General features: G+C 35.6%; 1 protein-coding gene across 3 annotated transcripts in view; it reads right to left on the minus strand.

Annotated features, from left to right (window-relative positions):
• CNTNAP5 (contactin associated protein family member 5) overlaps positions 1 to 24860 on the minus strand; it is a 723905-nt gene that overhangs the window by 236455 nt on the left and 462590 nt on the right. For all 3 annotated transcript variants that reach the window (XM_016161356.2, XM_016161355.2, XM_016161357.2), the window contains exon 12: positions 10038 to 10157. In XM_016161356.2, the coding sequence (XP_016016842.2) occupies positions 10038 to 10157 (120 nt within the window). The remainder of the gene's footprint in view (positions 1 to 10037; positions 10158 to 24860) is intronic.

Here is a 24860-nt window from a genome sequence, read left to right on the forward strand (position 1 = left end):
TGACTGACTCAGTGAACGAATAATGTATGAGTAACTGAACACATAAAAACTAAATGTAGAACACTTCAACCACACTCTCTATCTTATTCCTGAGCATTCTCTTCTCATCCATGTGGTTGGAGTCAACTGGCTGTGCTAAAGGGATATGCGAAAAGAGTTTCTTTAAGTACCTGTTAAAATTATCAGCAATTCAAAGATGACAATGCTTCAATTTCAGGATAATGCTACACCTTTATGACTCAGTAGTTTTATTTAATGATCTAATTTAACAGAAGATTATACTGCATGCTAGCCCAGAGAGACTACTTTAAATCTCAGGACTTTCACATAGGCAAATCCCAGCTTTGCCTTGGCATCCAGTCTCCTGGAATCCCTATGTAGTCACCATGTCTTGGCTGATAGCATCAGGTATTAAACAGGGAGAAAGACACTTAAAAAAAAAAAGATGAGGAAGTCCAAATTAGTAGTTACAAAACAGACACAGAGATTTAGAGTACAGCATAGGGAATATAGTTGATATTATTACAGTGGCTGTGTGCAGTACCAGATGGGTGCTAGAGTAATCGGGGGAATCACTTCATAAACTATATAAATGCCTAACCATTGTACTGTATACCTGAAACTAATATGAAATAATAATAAAATATTACATATAAAAACAGCTTTCTTCCTCTAAGCTGTTATCTATCATTCTTCTTCATCTTAAAATAGTCCCTCTAGATAACACTTCATTCACAGAAAGTGAAGTATCCCTCTGAAATACAAGTGACAATATGGTTGTTATTTCAACTGAGTAAATTGTTAGTCAGCCACAGCATTTATATCATCCATGTATGATTCTCGAACAGGATATGGCACTTGTGCTACCAGGGGCTCAGCCTGTGGGCTCCTTTCCAGATGAGCTGAGTCTGTTGCCCATTAAGATAGTGGATGTGTTTCTAAGAGAGGGAGGGAGAAAGAGAAGAAGACTTTTTTCTTCACTATCAGCTCTGTGCCAGTCATCTCCAGCCTTGTTGAAATGTTAACTCATGCATTTGACTACATTCAAGGCATAAAAATTTATCATCACCCTCCATTTTCAGAGAGAAATTGAGATACAAAGATCAAGGGCTCTGTTCATGGTACTACAGACTATAATTACCATAGATACTAATTATAATAATTTGGATGAAGTAATAAGTACAAGCATTGTTTTAAGACTTTTAATTAATGCATATGAGCTCATATATCCTTACAACCATGCCCTTTAAGATCGTAATCCATAAATAAGGAGCTTGGGATTTGCACAAGTGAAGAAAAATGGGATAGGGATGTAAAATATTTGTGTTTTCAAAATATCATTCTGGCTGTTGCATAAAATATGAATGAGAGAGGGGGACAGTTAAGATTTGTGTGTCTTTTACCACAAAGACATGAGATTATAGACTCTATGAACTTAGGGCACCATATTTTAATCATTTTTATATCTTCGGTACTTCATCAGTGCCTAGACTAGCAAAAAACGAATGCATATTGATTCACAGTAATAGAGTAAAGGTTGCCTTCCATGCCTTTGGACTTGGATAAGAAGCTCTATGTACTGGGCGGAGCTAAAGCATTGGATTTGATGGGTCTGGTGGAATCTTCCATAACTTCCGAGCCTCTTCTACACATCTGTAAAATAAAAATTATTGTAGCTGCTTTGCAGTGATGCATCTTAAATTAGATCAATCCTAGTAGCTATTTAGTACAATTTTATGCACTTTGTAATCAAGTGACAACTTTCTAGCAACAGCACTTCTGCAATGATGGCTATCCATTGTATGATAAAAAAACAAACTTGAGAATTTCATCCCAGCTTGTTTTTGCAGAAGACTTTGCCAGGGCAATGAAAATTAATACCCTTTTTTTGGGTGTGTGTGTGTGTACTGGAAGTATAATGTTCATGGTAGAGTCATCAGGGAGATTCCTATAGAAAATACAAGAACAAAATTTTATTACAGATACACATGGCACCGACAACTGAATTATACTTTTCTTTGGTGTGAAAAACAGCTGCCAAAATTTAACAATATAATAAGCTCAGTGAGAAATACATGTGCCATTATAGTTTGTGTCTGTCCTATATCATGGGTAACTCTCATTTCCTCTACACAGCCAGATCCTTGTGCAGTCCATTTGTAAACTCTAAACTCACTGCCAGTGGTCAAACTTTGAGAAGAAAGGCTTACAAATATTTGATATAACTGAATGGGTATATTTCTTTCTACCAATAATTTGGAAGATATTTTATTACCTGCAATCACATTGCACAATTATATGCACACATATTAGACAGACTTCAATTGTGGCTTCACTACCTACTTCATTATGCATTCCTTGATGAGTTTTAGTGAAAATAGAGCCTGCTGCCAAAGGATTGAGAAACAGAGCATCATAATAGCAAAAGTGATGAAATGTAGAGACTCGTATGATGATTTGCAAATAGATTATGATCTGTTTGAGAATGAAAAACAAGTTTTTCTTTAGATATTTGACTAAACATTCCATGCAAAATTCTTGCAATGCTTGATGACTTCTGCACAGGTCTAGACACATGAAAATGGTATTGTATCCATTGAGATAAGAAATAAATGTGTTTTTGGTTAGTGGTTCTAGACAAACTATTTTGCATATATATCAGTACACATTTTTATTCCACAGAGTGAAGACAGTGTGTGTCTGGGAAACATCTGTTAACATGTTGACAAGGTGTCTTGTTAACATTAAAAATGGTAAAATGTAAACTGTGCAGAATAAGTTTAAATGTCAAGTTCTAAAACATATCTTGTCAGGGTGCCTTACTCATCTAATTCTGTGTTATTGATACTGGAAGCTTCCCTTCAGAATAGCTCCCTCCAGGTTCCTAAGCCTCAAAAATCTCATGGTACCTGCAAAAGAAATAAAACTATTGCCGGCAGGAGGAGATGACTATCTTCTAAGGCTCGGACGACTATATAGATATCATCTATACTACGACAGTAGTAAAATTGAGAGAGGACATGATTAATTATTGTGCCATAGTATTTGTTTACCTTGTTTTATGATTATCAATTTTGAGGGGCTAGAAACTTTCCATATATATTCTAATCCTCATGTTATTCTTGAAAGGCAGCCATTTTTGCTATCTCCATTTTACTGATAAGGAAACCAAGATCAAGAAATGCTAAATGACTTGTCCAAGGTCACATAGTTAGAATGTGCCTACACTGGAATTTGAATTCCAATGTGACTGCAAAATAAATGTTACTCCCAATAGTTATTCCTATGTTTGAAGAAAAGAAGAGCTTTGGGGGAGGATGGATATCAATGAAAGGTCTTGGAGGCAGTGAAGATCAATTGACACTTTTACTTTTGGATTTGCAAGAGAGGTCGAAAAGGGTGGAATGACTGAAGCACAGTTATGATTACACTTGAAGAAGAATCCACAGCTCCAAACTATTTGTTTGATAGGACATGACCTTTGTCTAAGATACATTATGAGAAGAGGAAAGAAGAAAAGGTAGAAATTAATCCTTAATTTGGCTGTGATTTTTTAGGGTTCTGTTTATACTGGACTCGTGAGAATATGTGCAAAATATATCCAGAGATTCCACATACCCTGTTCCTCATTTTCCATCAAGAAGCTCACAACCCTATGGGGTCACACAAGTAAACAGTGGTGGTTATACTGCATTGTGATCTCTGCCATATATTGAAAATAAAAGGAGAGCAGAGTAGAACTCACAGACTTTAGGTACCTCAATTTATTAGGCAAGGTTATCCAGAGAAACAAAGCTAACAGGAAGTGAACATATATAAAATTACATATATATATATATATATATATATAAAATTATGATTGTGGAGACTTGGTAAGTCAAAATTTGCAAGGTAGGCCAGCAGCTTGGAGACCCAGAAAAGAGTTGCAGTTTGAAGCTAAAGAGCATCTGTTGCCAAAATTTTTTCTTGCTTGGGAGAGGTCAGTGTTTGTTCTAGGAAGGCCTTGAAGTAATTGGATGAGGCCCAACCACATTTTGGAAGGTAATCTGCTTTATTCAAAGTCCACTTATATAAAAGTTAATTTCATCTTTAAAACACCCTCACAGAAACATTAATGTTAATGTTTGACCAAATATCTTGGCACTGAGGCTTAGTCAAGTAGAAACATAAAATTAACTACTTCACCAAGGGAAGCAATAAACAGCTAAGAAGTCCCATTCTTCTGTCCTGTCGACCTAACCCTCCTGTACAAATACCTCAAGTATTCACTAATTTTAATCACTACTTGCTGTACTCGGCTCTTCCTTTGCTCCTATCTTTTTCTTTGCCTTGATCTCAAGGTCCAGAACTTCCTCATTTCCTGAGGACATCTAACCCATTCTTCAAGCCCACCTTACATACAATTTCATCCAGCAGCACAATTCCAAGTCCTCAATGGATTCCTTGTTGTCCTAAATACATCCCTTTCTACTTACCTGATTAGTTGACATAACCCAGAATAACCAAAAACTTCAAATAATTGGTGAAAATTTTCCACACGCAGGCCAGGAGATTTATACCACCAGGTAGTACGTAGTACCCAGACATCCCTTTTAATAAAACAATACATTTTAGTATGTCACAGTTTCTTTTAGTTGTCTACTTGTCCTTCGGTTTTTCATCAACTGAGTGACATTGACTTCTAGAGTCAGTTGGCTCTCAATGTCAGTGTATGTTTCTTGCATTCATCCTAATGTCACTCCCATTTAATCCGCAAAGAGAAGTTCTTTCTACTTCAGGTTGGAGTAGAAACTGAATAAGTCCATGCTTCATACATTTGCAAGGTCTGTGGATTTTGCTTCACCACTATCCTTGATTCTTGAAGAATTCTAATAATTTTTCCCCAGACTTCTGTGGACAGTCCTTTAAACAGGCTAACATAAATATTTCATATTTGCCCCACCAAATGCACTTTCTACCCTTGTATAACCTTACACGTGTCCCAGGAAGACTGATTGAACACATTACATTAATACATTCTCTTGCATTCCGAGTTCTAGCTATTTGCTCATTGGAGAGATAAGATGAAGGAGCTAGGAGAGATCGAGGTCATTCTCCAAGCTCCTTGCTGTGTTCCTACACAGGAAGGCACAGCTACTCCACATGCTACCATCCGTCCTACTCTGGCAACATTCTCTCCTCTCTTTTCCGTGAGTCTGATGTTGGAAATAGCCTCTATGTTACTAGCTCTGTCATATGATCTCCTTTCCATTATTTTTTTCTGTATGCTTTTACTTTTGTAAATAGTCCCTAATTGTAGTAGCTGTTTGACAGATTCACTGTCCTCAAGATAAGGAAACAGTGCTAAAGACTATGTATGATATGAAGATGGTATCTTGTTCCTGGTACACAGAGTTGTTCACCTTTCATTCGGGGACAGTAAATACTCTGCGTGCTCAAAAATTCTTTATAATAAAACCATTGTTTCTTTTCCTGGAATTGAGAGAGCAGATTTCCTTCTTGGGAAACTATAGTTCAGACTGTAAACCTTTAAGAGCTTTTGCTTGCCCCCACTTAAGTCAATTTGATCATTTTCTGGTCATTCGGCTTCATGAGTATTTCAGTTTTCTAAGCAAGTGACACTTCTTGGTAAGTTTGGTGGCCTCCATACATGTGCAGTTTCAACTGTCCCTGGAACTTTTTTCCTGACATTTGTTTGTTCTTTCTGGAAATGTCTTTGTATACTTCTTCTCCTGGCAGCTCTATGCTCTGTTCAAGTCTTAGAGATGCCGCCCACCTGACCCATAGCCCTTCCATTCCACGAGAGACTGAGTTAGGCCTCCCTTGCAGGCTCCCAATACACACTATGCATACCCTGTCATTGTCTTAATATTATATTTTAATTGTTTCTGTGTCTTCTCCATGACTAACTTGTGATGGAGACTGAACTGATACTGTTATGGATGTGTCCCCCAAAAGTTATATAAAGTCCTAACCATCACGTACCTGTGAATGTGACCTTAATTGGAAATAGAATCTTTCAAAATGTAATCAAGTATAAATGAGGTCATACTCTATTAAGGTGGGTTCTAATTCAATATGACCGGTGTTCTTATAAGGAGAAGAAACAGACACACAGTCACATGAGAAGAGATGGTCACATGTGACTATGTCACTTGGAAGCAGAGTAACAGCCTTTTGGAAGTAGAGAGTGAAATGCCACTATAGTAAGCCTAAGAATATCCAAGGTTTAGGAAGAACATCAGAAGCTAGAAAGAGGGAAGGAAGGATTCTCTCCTATGGGTTTCAGAGTGAACATGACCCTGCCAGCAGCTTGGTTTTGGACTTCTAGTCTCTAGAGCTGTGAAACAGTGTACTTCTGGGGTTTTTTGTTTGTTTGTTTTGTTTTGATTTTGATTTTGATTTTGTTTTTTTTTTGTTGCTGTTTTGTTTTGTTTTCTTTTTTTCTTTTTTTCTTTTTTTTTTTTTTTGTTACTCAATTTGTGGAATTTTATTATAGAAACCTGGAGAAACTAATGCAGACACAATTTTGTATCCTTAGCAGTTCTCACAGTGCCTGAAATGTGTACATTTATCTTGAGTTGAAATGAACTGTAAATCATTTAGATGTTAAAAGTAGACCAAATGTATAATCCTGAAAAAAAACTTACTTTTTATCTTCCTCATCTATAAATTTAGTTCATCCTCCATCCAAACACTCTGCCTTCCCTCTTTCCAATTCATTAGTCCTCGGGTGAAGTGACTTTGAAAACATTCTTACATGTAGCATACTTTCAAAATTTGCAGGGCCTAGATTCAATCCACTTTATCAATAAGCCTAATGAGCCCCTTAAACTACTCCCCAAAACTGGCTCACTTTCCTCACATACAGATCATGCTGCCTTATATCTACAGGAACAGTTGCTGCTTGAGCTCTCAGGGATTTCATCCCCCTTCCCCAAGATCACCCTTTAGTAGGTGAGATACAGGAACTTAAATCTCCAGGAGGAGTAGGGGCCCCTGCCCCACTTTGTCTATAGGAATGAGGAGCTAATATTCTCCCAGGGTGCTTTGTAAAGAGAGATGTTATTGGAATTAAAATTTAGTGTTTTCCACAACTAAAATCATCCTTCTTAACCCTTATAACATCAATCTTCAAGTATCCATAGAATTCTTAGGAGAAATTTCTCTTTTTCTATTGAACCTCACATACTCTCTCAAGGAATTTGAAATGAGGATGGCCTGTGAGACCACTTGCTTCTGATTTTGGAGACCAGCAAATAAGTCAGGAGCACCCAGCCACTGGCACGGATGAAAGAAGAGATCCCTGGTCTCTGCCTCCCAGAGCTGCTTACACTCTCTATGTTATTATCCCAGCGATGCTACTGAGAAAGGCAGAAAACAGACATAGACCCAGTCTTCCTTTATTTTCCCCCACTGCCAGTTCCGTTCTCTTTCCATTCCCCCTTTCCCTTTTCTTTCCCTCTCTTTCCTGAACCACTTTGGGTCACATTTTTGCTAGTGTCATAAATCACTTATATTTAAGAACATCAACATTTACAAATATAAAAATATGGATTGATCATCATTATATTTCTGTAATAAAATTTTTATGAGTTAAATATGCTTAAATATGATAACTATATAATTCAGCCAATGCAGAAGTTCATTTTAGGAAAAAAAAAAAAAAGCAAAGCCAAAAACCTGTATTGCATATGACCAAAAGATATTTAAAAGAAATGTCCAATGATGCAAAATGAAGCCTGGGGCACAACTTCGAAATCCTGATGCCTCAGAGAATCATATCAGCAAAACATTTAATATAAGTAAATAGTCATCTCAGGCATTCCTGTACAAAATATCAGCATAAATCTGAGAGAAATCTTTCCAAAAACAAGCAGAGATTCCATGTAAATGAGACCTGTAAATCAATCATACCCTTTGTGTTATTGTACTCAGATGATTTTGGAGAGTTTAAAAATTTAAGCTATATTTAATATAGATATTTTAATTTCAAAAAAATATTTTTAATGATATAAAAACAAGTCTGTGCTAGTTTATTAAATTCATTAGTTTAATATATATTTAAAAACATATTTATAGAAAAAGCACACATATACATTCACAGAAAAAAAGTCACAAGGAAATTCTAACAATAAAACAACAATGGTAACCTCTGGATTGTGGTTTATAGGTGACTTTAACATTTTCTTCCTATTTTTTTTCTTATATTTCCTATGATTGATATTAATTTCTTTTAAAACAAAGATAAACGCCATATTTAAAGCAAAACATAAGCAATACAAGGTATTTAATTAATGTTTAATGACAGAGATTATTACTGCGCCAGAAGGTTTCATTTGTTTCCTGAGTCATGACTATTAGTTCTATTAGTCGTGACTATTACTTCAAGCAAGTCATGAAATTCTCATACTTTCTTACCCTCTATGTAAGAGAGAGATAAAAATATCTACCTTATATCTCTGTCATGAGGATTAAAAGAAATGACATCTGCTAGCTCAGTTCATTTCCCACAGTTGGTAGGCACTGAGTGATCACAGCTAATCACTTGATAGCAAGCACTGCTCTTTGCCTTCTTCTGCAGTCAAATTGCTTTCCTGTTTTTTGGTAAAGTGTAGACTGGGGACAATTTGCATCAGAATCACTTGGAGGGCTCAGTAAAAGCGCAGTTATTGAATTAGAATTTCTATGGCTGGGAAGTCTGCATTTTTAACAAAAATCCTCAGAGATCTGTATGTTAATTACATTTTGAAATAATCGGAATCCACTGAGAACACTAGTACTTAACTAGGTTGTTGAATACCTTAGGTTACCACAACCATGAAAAGAAAACAGCAATAAAATTTCTAATCATGTTATAGGGCTGTTGAGAAGCAGCTATCATATATGTATTTTTGAGATGATGGATTATGGAAATTAAATGAAGTAAAATGACATCCAATTTTATGTAACTAGCATTTTCTGTAGAAAAAAAAAGAATGGTCTTTTGTATTCAGATGGGCAAATTGCTATGTGTCCTTAATCACCATTTTTGCAAAGGTTCGCTTGCATTTCTACCTGTGATATTGCATGCTATTTTCTCCAATTTTACTGCCTCATGAATAACAGTGACTATATCTTATTTCTCTGCATATTGTTAGTGCCTAGGATAGTGTCTGGCTACAGAAAGAGCTCCATAAAGGTGGTTTCTTTGTTGCAGAGAAGCCTAGGGCTAGAGAATTCAATGAGCCTTAATAGTCCCCTACTTTTTGTCTTCATTACATAATTCTACTGGCCTTTCCAAAAGTTAGTGCTTGAGTCAAAAAATGTAGATGTGCCAGTTAATGATACTTAGAATACAGAGAGTGCTCACATTGCTATATTTTTAGGTAACTATTATATCACATTTTGGCTTTGTGAAATTATTTTTCAAAGTAAATTAGTGATTATATACTGTTTCAAAACCCATGTAATAACTGACTTTTACTAGGTCCTTCTGCACTTTTGAAAGTGGCAAGTTATATGAGATGGCCAGAGAAAACAAATAGCTCACTTTTTTTTTAGGCATCTACTGGATAACTAGTCTGGCTAGTTGCTCCAATACACGTGACTGTATCTAATTCTCACAACTCTAGAAGGTAGGAACTGCTACTCCCATTTCACTGATGAACGACTGAAGCTCAAAGAAAATGTGTATTCACACGGTCCTCAGGGCCAGCCAAGAATCAAGCTTTCCCATTTCCTGAATCAGGGTTTCCTATTGATTTTGAGTTTGTTTTTATGTATGCTTTTTCCTTTGTTTGTTTGTTTGTTTGTTTGTTTGTTTGTTTTTGAGTTTTAAGAGAGAAAATGTCCTTGACATTTCGTGACTTCTTTCACAAAACTAATCTGGCAGCTAATTCTATCATTTACTTAAATACTATTTTCCCCATCCCCTGAGAACTTGGTCTTTTAAATTTTTATTTGCATGGAATTTTATGTCCACTTCGCCTAGATTCCCCTTTGCTGTGTACCATCATATAGTAGCTTAAGAGTGAGTGGAAATTCTTCACCCTCACCTGTGACATTGCAGTACACTTGGAGAGGTCCCAGCGGCCCGCTGCCATCCGGGTCGATGTAAAAGAAACCAGCTGTGTTCCCTTGGTGCCTGTACACCTCGCAGGATCGCTCATAGAGGGCTGAGAAGACACAAAGGCAACAGGGAGGAAACTTTGCATGGCTCTACATACCTCTCAGATGGATCAGTGACTCCTACTTATACTGATTGTCAGTGTTGACTTTCTTCCCTTCTCCTATTACCTGGACGTTTCCCCCAAGTCTTAACAAACCAGTGTCCCAATACTAGATGGATTTGAATCCTCCATTCATCCTAATAGTCATTCTTCTAATCAACTCATAGGTCACATCCTCCAAAAGTTCTCCCCTTACATTGATATGGCCCTTCTCTCTGCTGATATGTATGTACCTCCTCAACGACTGCTGGGCGTGTGGAGCTAGGATCATCCTGTATTGCTCTATGGTCCGAAGTGGTTATAGAAGGTATAAGAGCAATGTCCACATGTTATCTGATACTGTGTTCTAGCATCTAGCCAAGTGCCACAGCAGGAGCTTGCTTAGTAAGTAAAAAAGTGAATAAGCATGTACAGTCATGATATTTTATTAATAAAGTAAAATGGCATCATTATATTGCTATATGCACAGAGCTCAGCATAGTAACTAAATTTAGTCTATTTTGACTTAACAGGTATTTACTGAGTTCCTAATATATGTTAACCGTGTAGTTGCCACCAGACTGAAGAACATGAATGAGGTAATCAGTCTGTGCTTTAGGAAGCTCATAGCCTGGTTGCAGCCATGAAGGTCTTTATGTGTTCAGATAAGAGCAGGCACAGGTTCCCCGAGATAGGGTACCTTGAGTAATTGGCAGGTATGAGAATTATATAAATCTCATTACACTGACATGAATGATTCCAGCAAGTTTTAAAGGAGGCATCTACTGTCTCATGCATGAGAATGCAGAATGTTGCCTGACACTTAGACAAAATGCTACAACTCAGAGCAGCAAGTACATATCCAATTGTGTCATCTTTCCATGCTTAAAACACCTCAGCGGCTCCCAAAAGCTTTAAGGATGGAGCACCAACTCCTCGCTTTCACTAACATGCCCCTGTGACAAATGTCCCATTCCAGGAAAATGAAGTTGCAGTTTATCATGATAAAGTGTGAAGAGTGCCTCAAATAATTCATTACCAAAAAAGTTCTAAAGCTTGAGAGGGTTTGAGTTTTTATAAATTAAAGTGAATTCAAGGTTATCTTTGTACTCATGTACTTCTCACTGCTATATACATGCACACTTTCTGAAGTAGGCGGTGAATGAAAGCGTTATAGTTACACCCTACGTATTATAACATAGCTTATTTCTCTTTTTTTTCTCAAACCTGATAACATACCTGAGTGTGTATCACACTTATGGAAGTTAGCTCTTATATGCAGTGCCTCTCCCAAGACATCCCACATTCCCAAGATAACAACCATGTGAAAGGAGTTGCTGCTGCCCTACCCAGGTAACATTTGGGGAATTACATAGTGGTTAAGACCATAAACATCAGGGTGCAAATATCTTTTTGAATAAACTTTTTCAAATTTTGGGGTAGATATGACACACAATGTAATATACATGACATATTAATGAGCTGTTCACTTACAACATATAATCGTATTAACCAATTATATACCCTAATATACTTAATTAAAAATATATATATATATCCACTAAGAAAAAAATAACATAAGCCCTGGAGTCAAACTGAATGTTGTTTGTATTAGAGGGCTACTACTTACTATCTATGATAGTTTGGATGAGCTAATTCACCTGTGGTAGGCAACCACTATGATAACTCATCCTAGCCATACTTCTTGGTATTCATTTCTTGTTCATGAATTTATGCCCTCCCCTTGAATGTGGGCTGGAATTTTAGATGTGCTTCTAACAACATATGATAAAAGTGATAGATATAATTTCCAAGCCTGGGTAATTCAAAGACAGTGGCTTCCATCTTGGGTGTTCCTGGATCACTCATTTTCAGAAAAATCAACTGCTATGTCCTGAGGCAATCCTGAGGAAAGCCCTATATGAGTGAGCTTGGAAACTTATGAGACAAGCCGTGGGAGTGAGCTCTGAAGCAGATTTTCATGGTTAAAGACTGAAATGATTGCACCCCTGGCTGACTTCTTACTCCAGCCCTGTGAAAGACCCAGCCAGAATCATCCAGATAAGCTGCTCAAGGACCCAGAGAAACTAGAAAGTAATGATGTCAATCATTTCTTATGCTACGTAAATTATTATTATGTAATAATAAACTCTCAAAGCATTAATTTCCTCATATGGATATAGGTATAAAAAAGCCTATCTCATATGGCGTAGTGAAGATTCAAAGAGATAATCCACATACAGCACTTAGCATAGTGCTTGGCACACAGACAGTGCTTGATAAATGTGAACTGTTATTATTGTTGCCGTTATTGCATTGTTTCATGTCATATTGTTTCTTCATTTTCGTCAGGTTTTTGTTTACTTGACTTTTTTTTTTTTTTCAGTTTACATCATGAATGAATCACAAGGCTTGTTATGAAAAAACTAATAGACCCTACTTCTCTTTTATGAAGAGATGATGAAGGATGGCTTTTAATTCTAAATTCATTTAGATTATTTCTAGTGTTTGGTTATTTCACTTGTAGCATTTTTAAATTCCCTACAGTATTTGTCTTCCCCCTAAATATTTTTTAATAACATACAATTCTCAATTCATTGATGTAATATATCTTTAATATCTCTGATAATATTAATTATAACATAATTTCTTTGACATTTTCTTTTCTCTGTATACAGTTTCTTCCAGCATGTGTGTGTTTGTGCATGTGTGTGTGTGTGTGTGTGTGTGTGTGTGTGTGTTAAGTAGGTACATTTGTCTTGTGTTTTGTTTTGGTCTCTTATCTTTCATGTTAAATTATTTTCTGCAATTTCAAGTGATCTTTTATAGTCCTCTTATATTGAACAGTGATCTATAAATTAATGATTTCTCTAAGTAAATGTCTGTGGCTTGCCCTCCAAGGACTTTACTGTAAGGTTATCTAGCTGGACCATTTCTTGGGAAATCCCCATGTTGGTGCATTTAAGTGTTTTCTTGGTCTTGATGGACTCAATAATTTAGAGGAATATTTCACATGAGATTTAGAAGGTGGAAGTGACACATACACACACATTCATGTTACACTTATAATGTCACTGTAGGGCATGAGGTGCTATTGTATATTACACATGTTGTCACTTATCTCCTGAGTTGTTAATGTGGGGCAACCATGTCAAGCCAGCCACTAATACGGATGGGTAATGTGTTTCTTTAGCTTTCCTAACTGTTGGCCTGATGTGTGTTTAGATATCTTATGATCACCCCATTACTACAGTTGAATATTTGACTGTGGTTAAGAGTCAAGATGCTTCTCCGATCAGTTGATGACTAAGCCATTAAAAAGAATTATATCATTTATTATCATTTATGTGAAACTTCAGAAGGAAGTGAAAGTAAATATGTATGTTCAATCCAGCAACTCTTCCAGGAAGTACAAGCATGCTACTTGTTTATCAAGCTGTCCTTCCTACACTGATTGCCTAACATACTGCATAACAAACGCTATATATGTATTTATTGAGAATTGACTAATTTTTCAGTAACTGTAGACTAGCATCTCATAAAACTAAACAAAAAAAAACATGGTTTAATTTCAGGTAATTTGAGGTCTTAAACTTACCAAAATTAACCCCAATACAAATATAAAAAATTTAAAGACCAATTCCTATAAGGGAAAAAAATAATAACTAAAGTGTTCCCCTAGAACAAGACAGCAGTATCATATTGTTTCTCAAGAAAATCTTTAAAAGGGTAGATAATTATAATGCATTTGTACTCCTCCAAAGCTGAAAAAAAGAAATCTTTTATATTTGTTATATGAAATGAGTATAAAGGTCATCCCCAAACCTAACAAAGATCACACCAAAAAAGAAAACTAGAGACTCACTTATAAATATCAATAAAAAATTACATAAAATGTCAGCAAATAGGACCCTATAGCACATTTTAAAAGGACATAATGGCCAAGTGGGGGCTTAATCCCAAAATTCAAGAGTGGTGCAATATTAGGAAATTTATTAGTATATGTATATATGAATCTATATCATCATAATAAAAGGATCAAGGGAAAAAAATTAAGGGATCAACTCTACTCATTTAAAAAGACATGATATGTCTTATAGAAGTTCTAGGTTGTCATTGGGGGCCACTATCAAAGAACAATCACATTTCTTTTTAAGAAGTAGATGAGAGCACAAAGGGAAAATGAAAGAAATTCTATCAGTGACAAGATTTGCCTCCATTAAAAACAGCAACTAGTGAATGCTAGTGCTACATTCGAAGGTCCAATATTATGGGTACACACAAAGATCATGCTCACCAATGAAAAGGACACTGATGAATGTATTAAACTCTTTAGAAAAAATTTTACATTAATATGAGTAGATGTATAATGTAGTTAGACAGAACAGTTTGATCAGTGTTTTCATATTTGAGGAAAATAGTCTGAATCTAATCCTGGCATCTAATTTATTGCCTAAGGTACAATTTGAAATGTCCTTGTGAAGCCTATTCTTATTAAAGATAATGATAGTATTCCAACAGCAAAATACTTCTATTTAGACTTCACCTTTTCAAGCACCAAGGTCAGAGCTACACTTTTTCCGCCCCATCATTTATATTCCTACTGTAATACTATAGAAATAGGCATAAAACTTTAAAAATGTTTCAGTCCTATTTCCCTCCTTGCTCTTTATGTCCCCTGAAATCTAGTATTTAGCACACAATTGCATATTTAGTTATAAATCTACAAATATAGCCTACAGAAATAAATAAGATCAAATTAATCCTATTAAAACAAATGCTTGTGAAGCATTTTGCATTTAACATCTATTTATTTAATTAAGTTTATCAAACCTTTTATGCAGTAGATTCACAAAACTTTGCCTTGGCCTGGTTTCACTGAAGAAAAGAAAAAAAAAATAATACGTTGAAACTGATGGGATTTCTGAAATTAATTCAAAAAAAATGTGTCAGGGGATTAAATTAGAAAATAGATCTTTTGATGTCCCAGTTTGCACATAGTTGGTACAGGCTGAAAATAGACAAAGATTCTGTGACATTTTTATTACTTAAAAGGAGGTTACTGAAGATGAAAATAGATTAGTGGTTGCTACAGGTTATGGATAGGGGGATGAGAAAGGGTGGGCATGGCTATAAAGGATCAGCATTAGCATGAGGGATTCTTGCATCTTAAATGTGATGTTTACACAAATACATACATGTGATAAAGTTTCACAGAACCATATACACACACACTCACATGAATGGATGCCAAAATGGAGCAATCTGAATAAGCTCTTTATATCTTATCAATGTCATTTTCCTGGTTTTGATGCTGTACCACAGTTATGCAATATATAACTATTGGGAAAAACTGGGTAAAGGGTACATAGGACCTCCTGGTACTTTTTTTATTTATATATTTTTTGCAATTTGCAGAGAATTATTGCAAAATGAAAAGCTTTATAAAAAGGGGGGTATGACTTAGCAAATCATTTGTAGACATCTATTCTATAGAAATGAAAACATGTCCACATAAAAATCTGTGCATGAATGTTCATAGAAGCATTATTTATAATAGCCGAAAGGTGGAAACAATCCAAGTGCCCATCAACTGAAATGAGTAAACAAATATTGTATATCCATACAGTGAACTACTAGTAGGCATTTGGAGGAATGAAGTAATGATGCATGATATAACATGGATTAATCTTGAATTTAGAAAACATTATGTTAGTTGAAAGAAGCCAGACACAATAGATCACATATTGTATGATTCCGTTTATGTGACATATCTAAATAAGGCAAGTCTACATAGACAGAAAGTGTACTAGTGGCTGCCAGAGGCTGGAGATAGGGTTGGAGGGGGGCATCAGGAATTGGAAATTACTGCTAATATGCATGAAATTTCTTTTTGGTGTGTTGAAATTAGATAATGAGGATGACTATACAACTGTGTAAATATACTAAACAACACTGAACTGTACACTTTAAATAGGTGAAATTTATAGTAAAATATATTTTAATAAATTTGAAAAAAGTAGAGAGACAAGGTGTTAGGTCATGGGATATGTCCCAGAGGTGTTTTAGGTTCTTCGAGGACACCATGCACCTGAGCCCTGGTGTCCATTCCATTTGGCCTACAGTGTCTTTATAAAGCAACAAGTCAGTCAAATGACCTCAGATGAGTTCTAAAGGCAAAGGAATATGCCTGTGTCCAGCTTTACCTCTACCGAAAACTAAACCAATTTCATTTTCTCCTTAGAAATCAATTATTGATATAAATATAAAAGGAAGTAGCAGTTGCTAAATACAAATTGAGAATGTAACTAATATGCCTGTTATGTACTATGTCATCCTTACCCTCTGTGATCTGGTAAATTAATCTATATATGTACAGTAATTATCTTTAATGATCCGTTACATTTAAAATAGAAACATGTAAACATGCTTAATATGAACCTTCTTTGTAATCCACATGTGAATGAAGTCCACCTCATCAAATACATGGAAATGGAGCAGTGAGAATTCTGCAGCAGGTAGTAGCATGACCCTCAGAGGAAATATGTAGCTTCTAAAGCAGTGGTTCTCCAAGTGTGGTCCTCAGACCAACAGCAACTGGCACCACTCTGAGTTTACTAGATATGGAAATTCATGGACTTCATCCTGAATCAGAAATTTTTGGGCATAGGGTTGTGCTAGCTATGTTTTAACAAATCTCCAGGTGATTCTTTTACAAGTTAAAATTTAAGATTTGTTTAAAAAAATAAAATTTGAAAGCCACACTTATTAAATAGTGACATACATCATGAGTTTTTTTTTTTTTTTTTACAATTCTGCCCCACTTGCTGAAAATTCAACTATTGATACACCCACAATCAAAATAACAAATTCAACTTTTGTCCAGAATGCTAATCCTCTATGCATTTTCTCTCTTGTTTTGTTTTGCCTAATGACATTGTACTTCTTTGGGGGAGCAATGTTTATCATGTATCTGTACAAATCAAGAGTGATTATGAACTCATTAATTACATGACCCTACTCTTGGTTAACAATTTTATCATTTACTATTTGATGTTGTTCTAGAAAACTTTTGGAAGTTGACATCTCTGAATCAGCTCTGATTCACAAAAATATTGTAAGTTGCTTTATCTCTTGAGTTTTACTTTCCTTGCAAGTTTTTTTCATGAGACTTAGGTGAGGTAAAATATCAAAATTAGTTGTCACAGTGCTTCATCCACAGTAGGCATTCAATAAATGGAAGTTACCAATTGTTACTATTTATAAATATAATAAAGCAATTTAAAAAAAAAAAACAAAAAATATGGAGTGCATTTATATGATCTTTCAGTGAATTTATCAAATATGTACTGTATCCCAGCCATATGTTAAGTGTAGAGTTGGGTGCTGAGAAATACATAGATAAATAAGATATTGTCCCTATTCTAAAATGGTCAGTCAGATAAGGGAATAGTTTAAATTATTTGCTTCATTTATAGAATGATTTTTTTTTTGAAATTGGATCTTCAATATCTCTGTATTTTTAGGGACTAGCCTAGTTCATAGTAGATGTTCAACAAATTATTTGGTGAATTTAAAGACATTTGAATGAACAAGCTAGGAGAGCCCCCTGAGGGAACCTATGAGGGCCACACATATCTTTAGTGGATACACACTTTTGGGACACTTCTCTGGAAGCTGGACCAGAACTAGATTGAATGAAAGCAGAAGATAAGTGAGGATATCACTGTAATCATTCCCCTGAGGAAATGAAGACCTAAGCAAGCAGAGGTAAGTGCAGGTCTTCTTAAAAAGAGGACTAAGCATGGCACAGGAAAAGGTCTATGCATATCTGAATCTGAAGACTGTGATTCTATAGCTTACCTATGACTCCATATATCTGGGCATATTATGTGGGAAGAATTAATTATATATCAATTAAAGAGAAATAGATATATTTTTCTTCTGGAGGAAAAAAAACTAGTTAAATAAATACAATGGTGAGATTTAAGGCTTAAATGTATTTGTCATTTTAATCCAAATTCTATTTTAAATCACATAAATATTCAGTATTAGTCCAGGCTACCACATGAGAGGAAAACGTAAAAATGTGGGGGAGAAATGTAAAAGCACATAGAAATAGCCTTACTTGGTGACCTTGGCTTTGGTATTGAAATCACCATCTGGTGAGTAAGGCCTCCAAGTGAAGATCTCCAACCTCTTTACTCCAGGCATGAACTAGTACAAAAATCCCTGCCACATTCTCTTTTCCAGGGCTTGATTCCAGCATAGTTTCCCTAATCTGCCTGCTTCTTGTTGGGTCATACATTGAGAAGTCTATTCATTTCATGTCTAGAATGGATCACTGCTTCTTTTAGGGGTGTCAGCATTGACTTGCAACAAAATGATAATTTTCTTGAGAGCTGAGTTCATGGGATACAGTGAAAAAGAGAGAAGTGCTTAATCTAAGAAGTCTGGCATTAAAATGCTAGCTTTGCTGCTTATGGAGGTTATAAACAGCCTCATTACTGCTCTAAGCTTATCTCTTATCCCTTCCTACAAAAGTCAAGCACTGATTGAGAACATTTCAGTGCAGAGTAGATACAGCCAGTGTTCAGGTTCTAGCTGCATCAGAGGTTTGCATTTAGCAAGCAGTCTGACTGAGTGAGTATCTCCCTAATTATTAAGCATCCTTTCTGCACCATTGGTTGTATATTCTACATATCATTTTGGTTCTACAATTACTATACTGATAACTATATAATAATTATTCTGTTTAAGGGATGTTAAAAAGAATAAACAAAAGAATAATGAAGAAATGGACATGCCACCTTTTACAATATAATATAGCATGATGAGGACATCTACAGAGTTTAGTTTACATTTGACAAAAGAATAGCCATGCTTACTAAAGCCATTCATTTGATTGTCACTTAAACAGGGCCTAAAAAGCTGAATAGAATTATCTAGGGCTGACAAGTAATCCTGCAGCCTTCCTGGCAGAGATGACAGCACATTTTAAGAGTCAGAGGTAGGTAGAACAACATGAAATGTGTGGGTTACTAGGAATAGTTCAGTGTTGTTTCAGAAGAAATGAGTCAGGAACATGGGTCCCACTTCCAGGTGTGGCCCTTAAAGGCTTTTTTATGTGTGATTCTCACACCTTTTTTTTCCTTTCCCAGCAAACAGAGGTTCCCAAGGTCTTAGAAGGAGGTGGAACTCTAAGCTAGAAGCAGAATGAGTCTCCATGTGACTACATAAATCAGCCATATTAAGTGTGCTGTGAGACCAAAACAAACAAACAAACAAACAAACAAACAAACAAACTTTTATTTTGCTAAGGCACTGAGATTTGAGGATTGTTTATCACCTTAGCTAGCCTACCTTTCCCTTAAACTTTAGCTCAATTACTGGGATAGTTCTGAGTGCCAAGCCTGGTAACAAGCATTCCTATTTATGAATAATGTGAATGAGTCCTTACAATGTGAGACTTTGCTCAAAGCCATCTCAGGTGATAAGGGGTAAATCTGGAAATCTGACATTGGTTCCCTCCTCTAAACTCCTTGTTCTCTCCTCTAAGTGTTAAAAAGAAACAACAACTCATAAAATAGCTATATTGTGGTCATAAGTTTCTAAAACTGGTCTCAAATAGACAGAGTAATAAGGCAATCCTAGTGAAAGTACCTTGAAAGCATCCTTGAAAATAATTACACAATGTTTATCTGTCTATATTTTACCATCACAGTTAATGAGTCCAGAATTCTCTGCAGAGTCCACACTGGTAAAATAAATTAATATTTTACATTTGCACACCATAAAGAATGTATCTTCCTGTGTGACTTGGTGAATGTCTATTTTTTAAGCTGTGAGAAAGACATTTTACAGTGAAAAATGGATATCTTTTAATATTTTGACATTTGACACAGAAAATTAACCAAAATGCCTCAAGCATTTCTTACTGAGAAGATGTTTAATTTTGTTACCCAGGACAACTCATGTTGGTACAACATGAGATGCTCATTTTCATCCAGACTTACACCCAAATGTTGTAATTTTTTCCTACCAGATTATGCTTACAAATACTTCTCATCATCCCAGGGTTCACAGAATGCTAATTGTCATGAAACAATATGAACACCATAGAGGAACCCTAGACACAAATCTCTGGACTAGAGATGAATTTATTGTAAAGCTAAAGAAGGGGAACCTTTGAGACCCCCTAGTAAAGCCCTGAAATGATTATGTCATTTTGTAAACATGTGTGTCAGCCAGGGTTCAATTAGAGGAGGGGACCATGGAGAGACATACATAGATCTGGGGGAATTGTGGGAACTGGTGAGGCAGTAGGTCATTTCTTTGCATTGGATGCTGGAGCTTTCAGTCCACAGTCAGAAGGGAAGATGGATTTGAGGTGAGGGAGTAAGGACAAACAGGAACCTGTATACAAGCACTGGGGCTCAGGAGAGTGGACTGAAACTGGTGAGATTTACTGTTATCTGTCCACTGCCCATGCCAGCAAGGTGAGCACCAAACATGCCACAGTGAGTGTGAAGTACAGCAAGGCTGCTGCTTCCCTTCTACTTTTCAAACCTCCTACAAGTATCTCTTCTATGGTTTTTCCTAAGTAGAAATCCATAGGAAGAAAAATTCTGGGGACTATAGTTTAACTCAACCATGTTGACATGGCATAATGCTATAAATTTTGTAAAAGTAGGATATTTTAATTATAATTGATTAAAACAAAATATTTAACTACAAATGGTTAATTCTGCCATCTCTTTCTCCTGCCCTTCCCTATTTCACACTTCTCATGCCAGCAGCATCTTTCGAGATGCAGTTAAGAGAATGGTGTGCTGCAAATGCACATTCAGTTTAGATTGGGGGAACATAATCATATGGTTTGAAGTCACGCCATATATTCTTTTTGCTAGTCACCGTGATTTAGGAATACTGTTGCCCCCTATGCACAATCACGCAGCTTTAAAACTAAATGGTACATGGCCAGAGGTAATTCCTCAATAGAACATTGCCTGTAGGATTCAGCACCAGAAGTGTGCATGACATGGAGAAGTCAAGTCTGATGTGTACACAGCCAAAAGCTACCTCTGAGGAATTCTTCTAAAACTTACATATAAATTATGAACTTGATGGAAATTTTTCTAATTTCAATCATGTTTATAAAAATTCATGTGGTATGGGGGGATATTATTTAATGTGTATAGAGTTTTGGTCTGACAAGATGAAAGTTTTTTGGAAATGGATTGTGGTGATGGTAGCACATTAAGAAAGCATTTAATATCACTGAACTGTACACTTAAAAATGGATAAGATGGTAAATTTTAAAGTATTTGTATTTTACCTTACTAAGAAATTGGGGGGGAAAGTTTGATTGCCTATAAACTTTTTAAGATATTCCTAAAAATAAATATATTAAGTACTAGGAATATCTAAAAAATCATAATATTTTATATCTATTCTATTATGTTTTGTTTATTAGGTAACCAGGAAAAAATGGGACATATATTTTTTTATTCTATTGTCACATTATTTTATACTAAAGTAAATAAGTAATAAATGCTTTGAAAGTTTATGTGACATTACCAATAATAAAATGTGAAGCTGAAAAAAATTGTTTTCTAAATGATTGATGTAATTTAAAAAATAAATTTTTTGATCAACTATATTAGGAAAAAAACTGAATTATAATTTTATTATCTGTATAAAACATCATTCAAGAAAGAAATGAAAGAGATAGGAGACAAAAGATAAAGTGAAATAAAAACACTATAAAATTGTGTTAAAATTATTATTATTTTTTTTTACTTTGGAAATTTCTATGACACTTGTCAATTAAAAAAATCACAATATGTAGTGATTTATTTTCTCATTCTAAAAATAATATAGGAAAAAAAGTCTTAAATGGTATGCCCAGAATCATGTAAGCTCCAGGCCCTTTGAAACTGCAATCTGCCTGAGCTCAGAGCGTGGAGCCTAAGTACAGCATTATCCATCTCTTATTTCCCAGAACATCATACAAAGCTGGCAGCCTGTGTTTTGCAAGAGATAGGTGTGAGCTCTGCTCTCAGGTAAGCAGAAGCCCTTGAATCTTGACTTAGGCTTTGTCTGATGTCCAAGAATCTTCAGACTGCTTTTGACTTCACTTTAAGTAGAGCAATGTGTGTGGCAGTGTCTTAGAAAATTGAAAACCAAATAGATTACTAGAGCCAGAGAGGGAAAAGCTACCAATTACTGTTGCTCTACAGTTTTCTCTTCTGTGAAATGATAATATTTACCTCATGTGTTGTTTTGAAGACTAAATGGGATATTATAAAAGTACATGTGAAATGTTTGATGCTTTATAGTTGCCTGTAAATGTTAACTTTATCTAGAAGAGAGACAAACCAAGAGGAGGAAAATAGAAACCAAGATGAACAAAAGCTATAAAATAGAATATTGGAAGCATCCTGGAAGTATCCTTCAGGATTCCCGAACAGAGTCCAAGATGGTTTTCACAGGGAGGTGTGAATTTGACTGGAGAGAAGAGAGGACAGTCATTCAGGGCAGTGAGTAAGTGGGCAGAATATCCATGTTCCTCCATCAGACAAGCTAATTACATAGCCTTGATGCATAAAGAACCTTTTCTGCTCACTTTAATGAACCCAAGTGGGATATCTGTGCAAAGATTTTTAGAGAAAGAAGATGTCATCCTTGGTCAGAGAGTTAGGGCCCGACAGGGCACAAGGAAGAGGATACCTTTGACACCTAATGGAAAAATGCCCAGGAGAAATATTCACTTTGTTGGTTAACTGGTACACATAGTTTCTCAGCAAAGGGGTCCTAGCGCCTGAGTTCATTGTTCATGGAATCTAATTTAATTTTAAAGTAAATATACATAGTACAAAAAATTTAGCTCCATTCCAGACTGCATTGAGTCTTCACTTATACTTTTGTCTTTGTCAGTATCTTGAGTTAAAGCTTCTGATGGAAAACTTTTAAAAATGGATGACTTAACTGGGGAACTTCGTCTGTCTCTTAGAGTCAAGTGCTATTCCCAGAGTAAGCCAGACAAGCAACAATCACCTCAACTAGAATGTCATCCTAACCACATGCCTGCAGATCAACAGACAAAAGACATCTACTGAGGCCTTCTGACCCAGAGGGATAAAACATTTTAAATGACATGTAACTCCTCAATGTTTAAAACTTCATCAGATATATATGGAAACTTCATTTTATACTCTTCCTAGATCACTCACATCTCAATCTTCCAAGATTCATTTTAAAACAGATTTAAAGCAGAGAGAGATTCCATCACCTGTTTTAATAAGCAATTTAAAAACCTACTCCAAACCCCCACCTCTCTGTCTGTGAGGGTTTCACTTTGAGAATGCGCCTCTCTTAGACTTGAAAATCAGTTCTCTGTAGCACTATTTATACCGCGACATGACTGTCACCTTTGGGAAGATGGCCTCTGCTGCAGTGGAGATATCTTTCTTTTCCTGAAGATCCATTATGTGCTTGTATAAAATAATATTCCTTCATTGGCTGTCTGAGACTTCCATATGTAGCATGTCACATTTCTTCCTATTAAGCTTGAATTTCAGAGCATCTGGTTACTTCTCTGCCTTTGAGCTTGAGAGTATCTCTTGACTGATCATTACCTGTGAGATTTCCCTTTTTGTTCAGTTTCGGCTTCCTGAAAACTTAAATCTGAAGTTATCCAATTTTTACACAAACTCTAAAACACGTTTTTTAATTCTCTGTTGTCTGAACTTTGGCTAAACTTTACCAATATTTCACAAAGTCCTTAATGAGATTGTTTTATGTCGTCATGCTAGGAAATTGAAAATGAAAAAGCTTTGATTTCTTAGAGGAATCACATAGTGGAGTCTGTGCACTCACTTTTATTTTTTATCTTCTAATTAGAGGATTTGACTTTTTTAAAGCAGAACAAGTGAGGAGACCAGAGAAGACTATCACAGAGGCAATATTTCAATCTTTGCTTTTTTCCCCCTCTTTCACTTTATTCCCTCTTTGACATGGTTTTAATTTATAATTAAGAAACCTGATCTCTACTCATAGAGAAGTGAAAAATCTGTTGTTCAAAGAAGAATTTTGAATAATTAGAAAGTGTAAGATAATATTCCTGCCCCAAATTGCCATTGCCTCTCTATGCAATCCATCGTCAACCTAACCTTCTTATTGGCTCCAAAGGTAGCTATTGTGCTCTCCTCTATTATCTCCACTCACATTCCATGATTCTTTAGTGAGTGCCTCTGGGAAGCCAGCCATTCCTTCTGCCACCAATGACTCTCAATCCCCATAATTTCCCCACTTGACCAAACACTGGCATTCTGTAAGGATTTGCTCCTTCTCACTCCTTAGAGAAAGGTGCCCAAACCTAAGGTGTCTATATTGTTCTGAACTCCAAAATCTTATCTCTTTCACTTTTTAACAAATAATCAAGTGCTACCTTATAAATTACATCATATGCAAACATTTGTGTTTTCTAAACTTCTTAAAAGCAGAATATATATATATACACACACATATACACGTACACATATATGTGCATGTATATAAAATAGTTACATAGTTATATATAACTATAGCATATATAATATATAGCATATAATATATATAAATACATATATATCTACACACAGGTATATAGATATAGAAATAGGTAGA

Source organism: Rousettus aegyptiacus, unplaced genomic scaffold (assembly GCF_014176215.1).
Source record: "Rousettus aegyptiacus isolate mRouAeg1 unplaced genomic scaffold, mRouAeg1.p scaffold_m13_p_2, whole genome shotgun sequence".
NCBI lineage: Eukaryota > Metazoa > Chordata > Mammalia > Chiroptera > Pteropodidae > Rousettus > Rousettus aegyptiacus.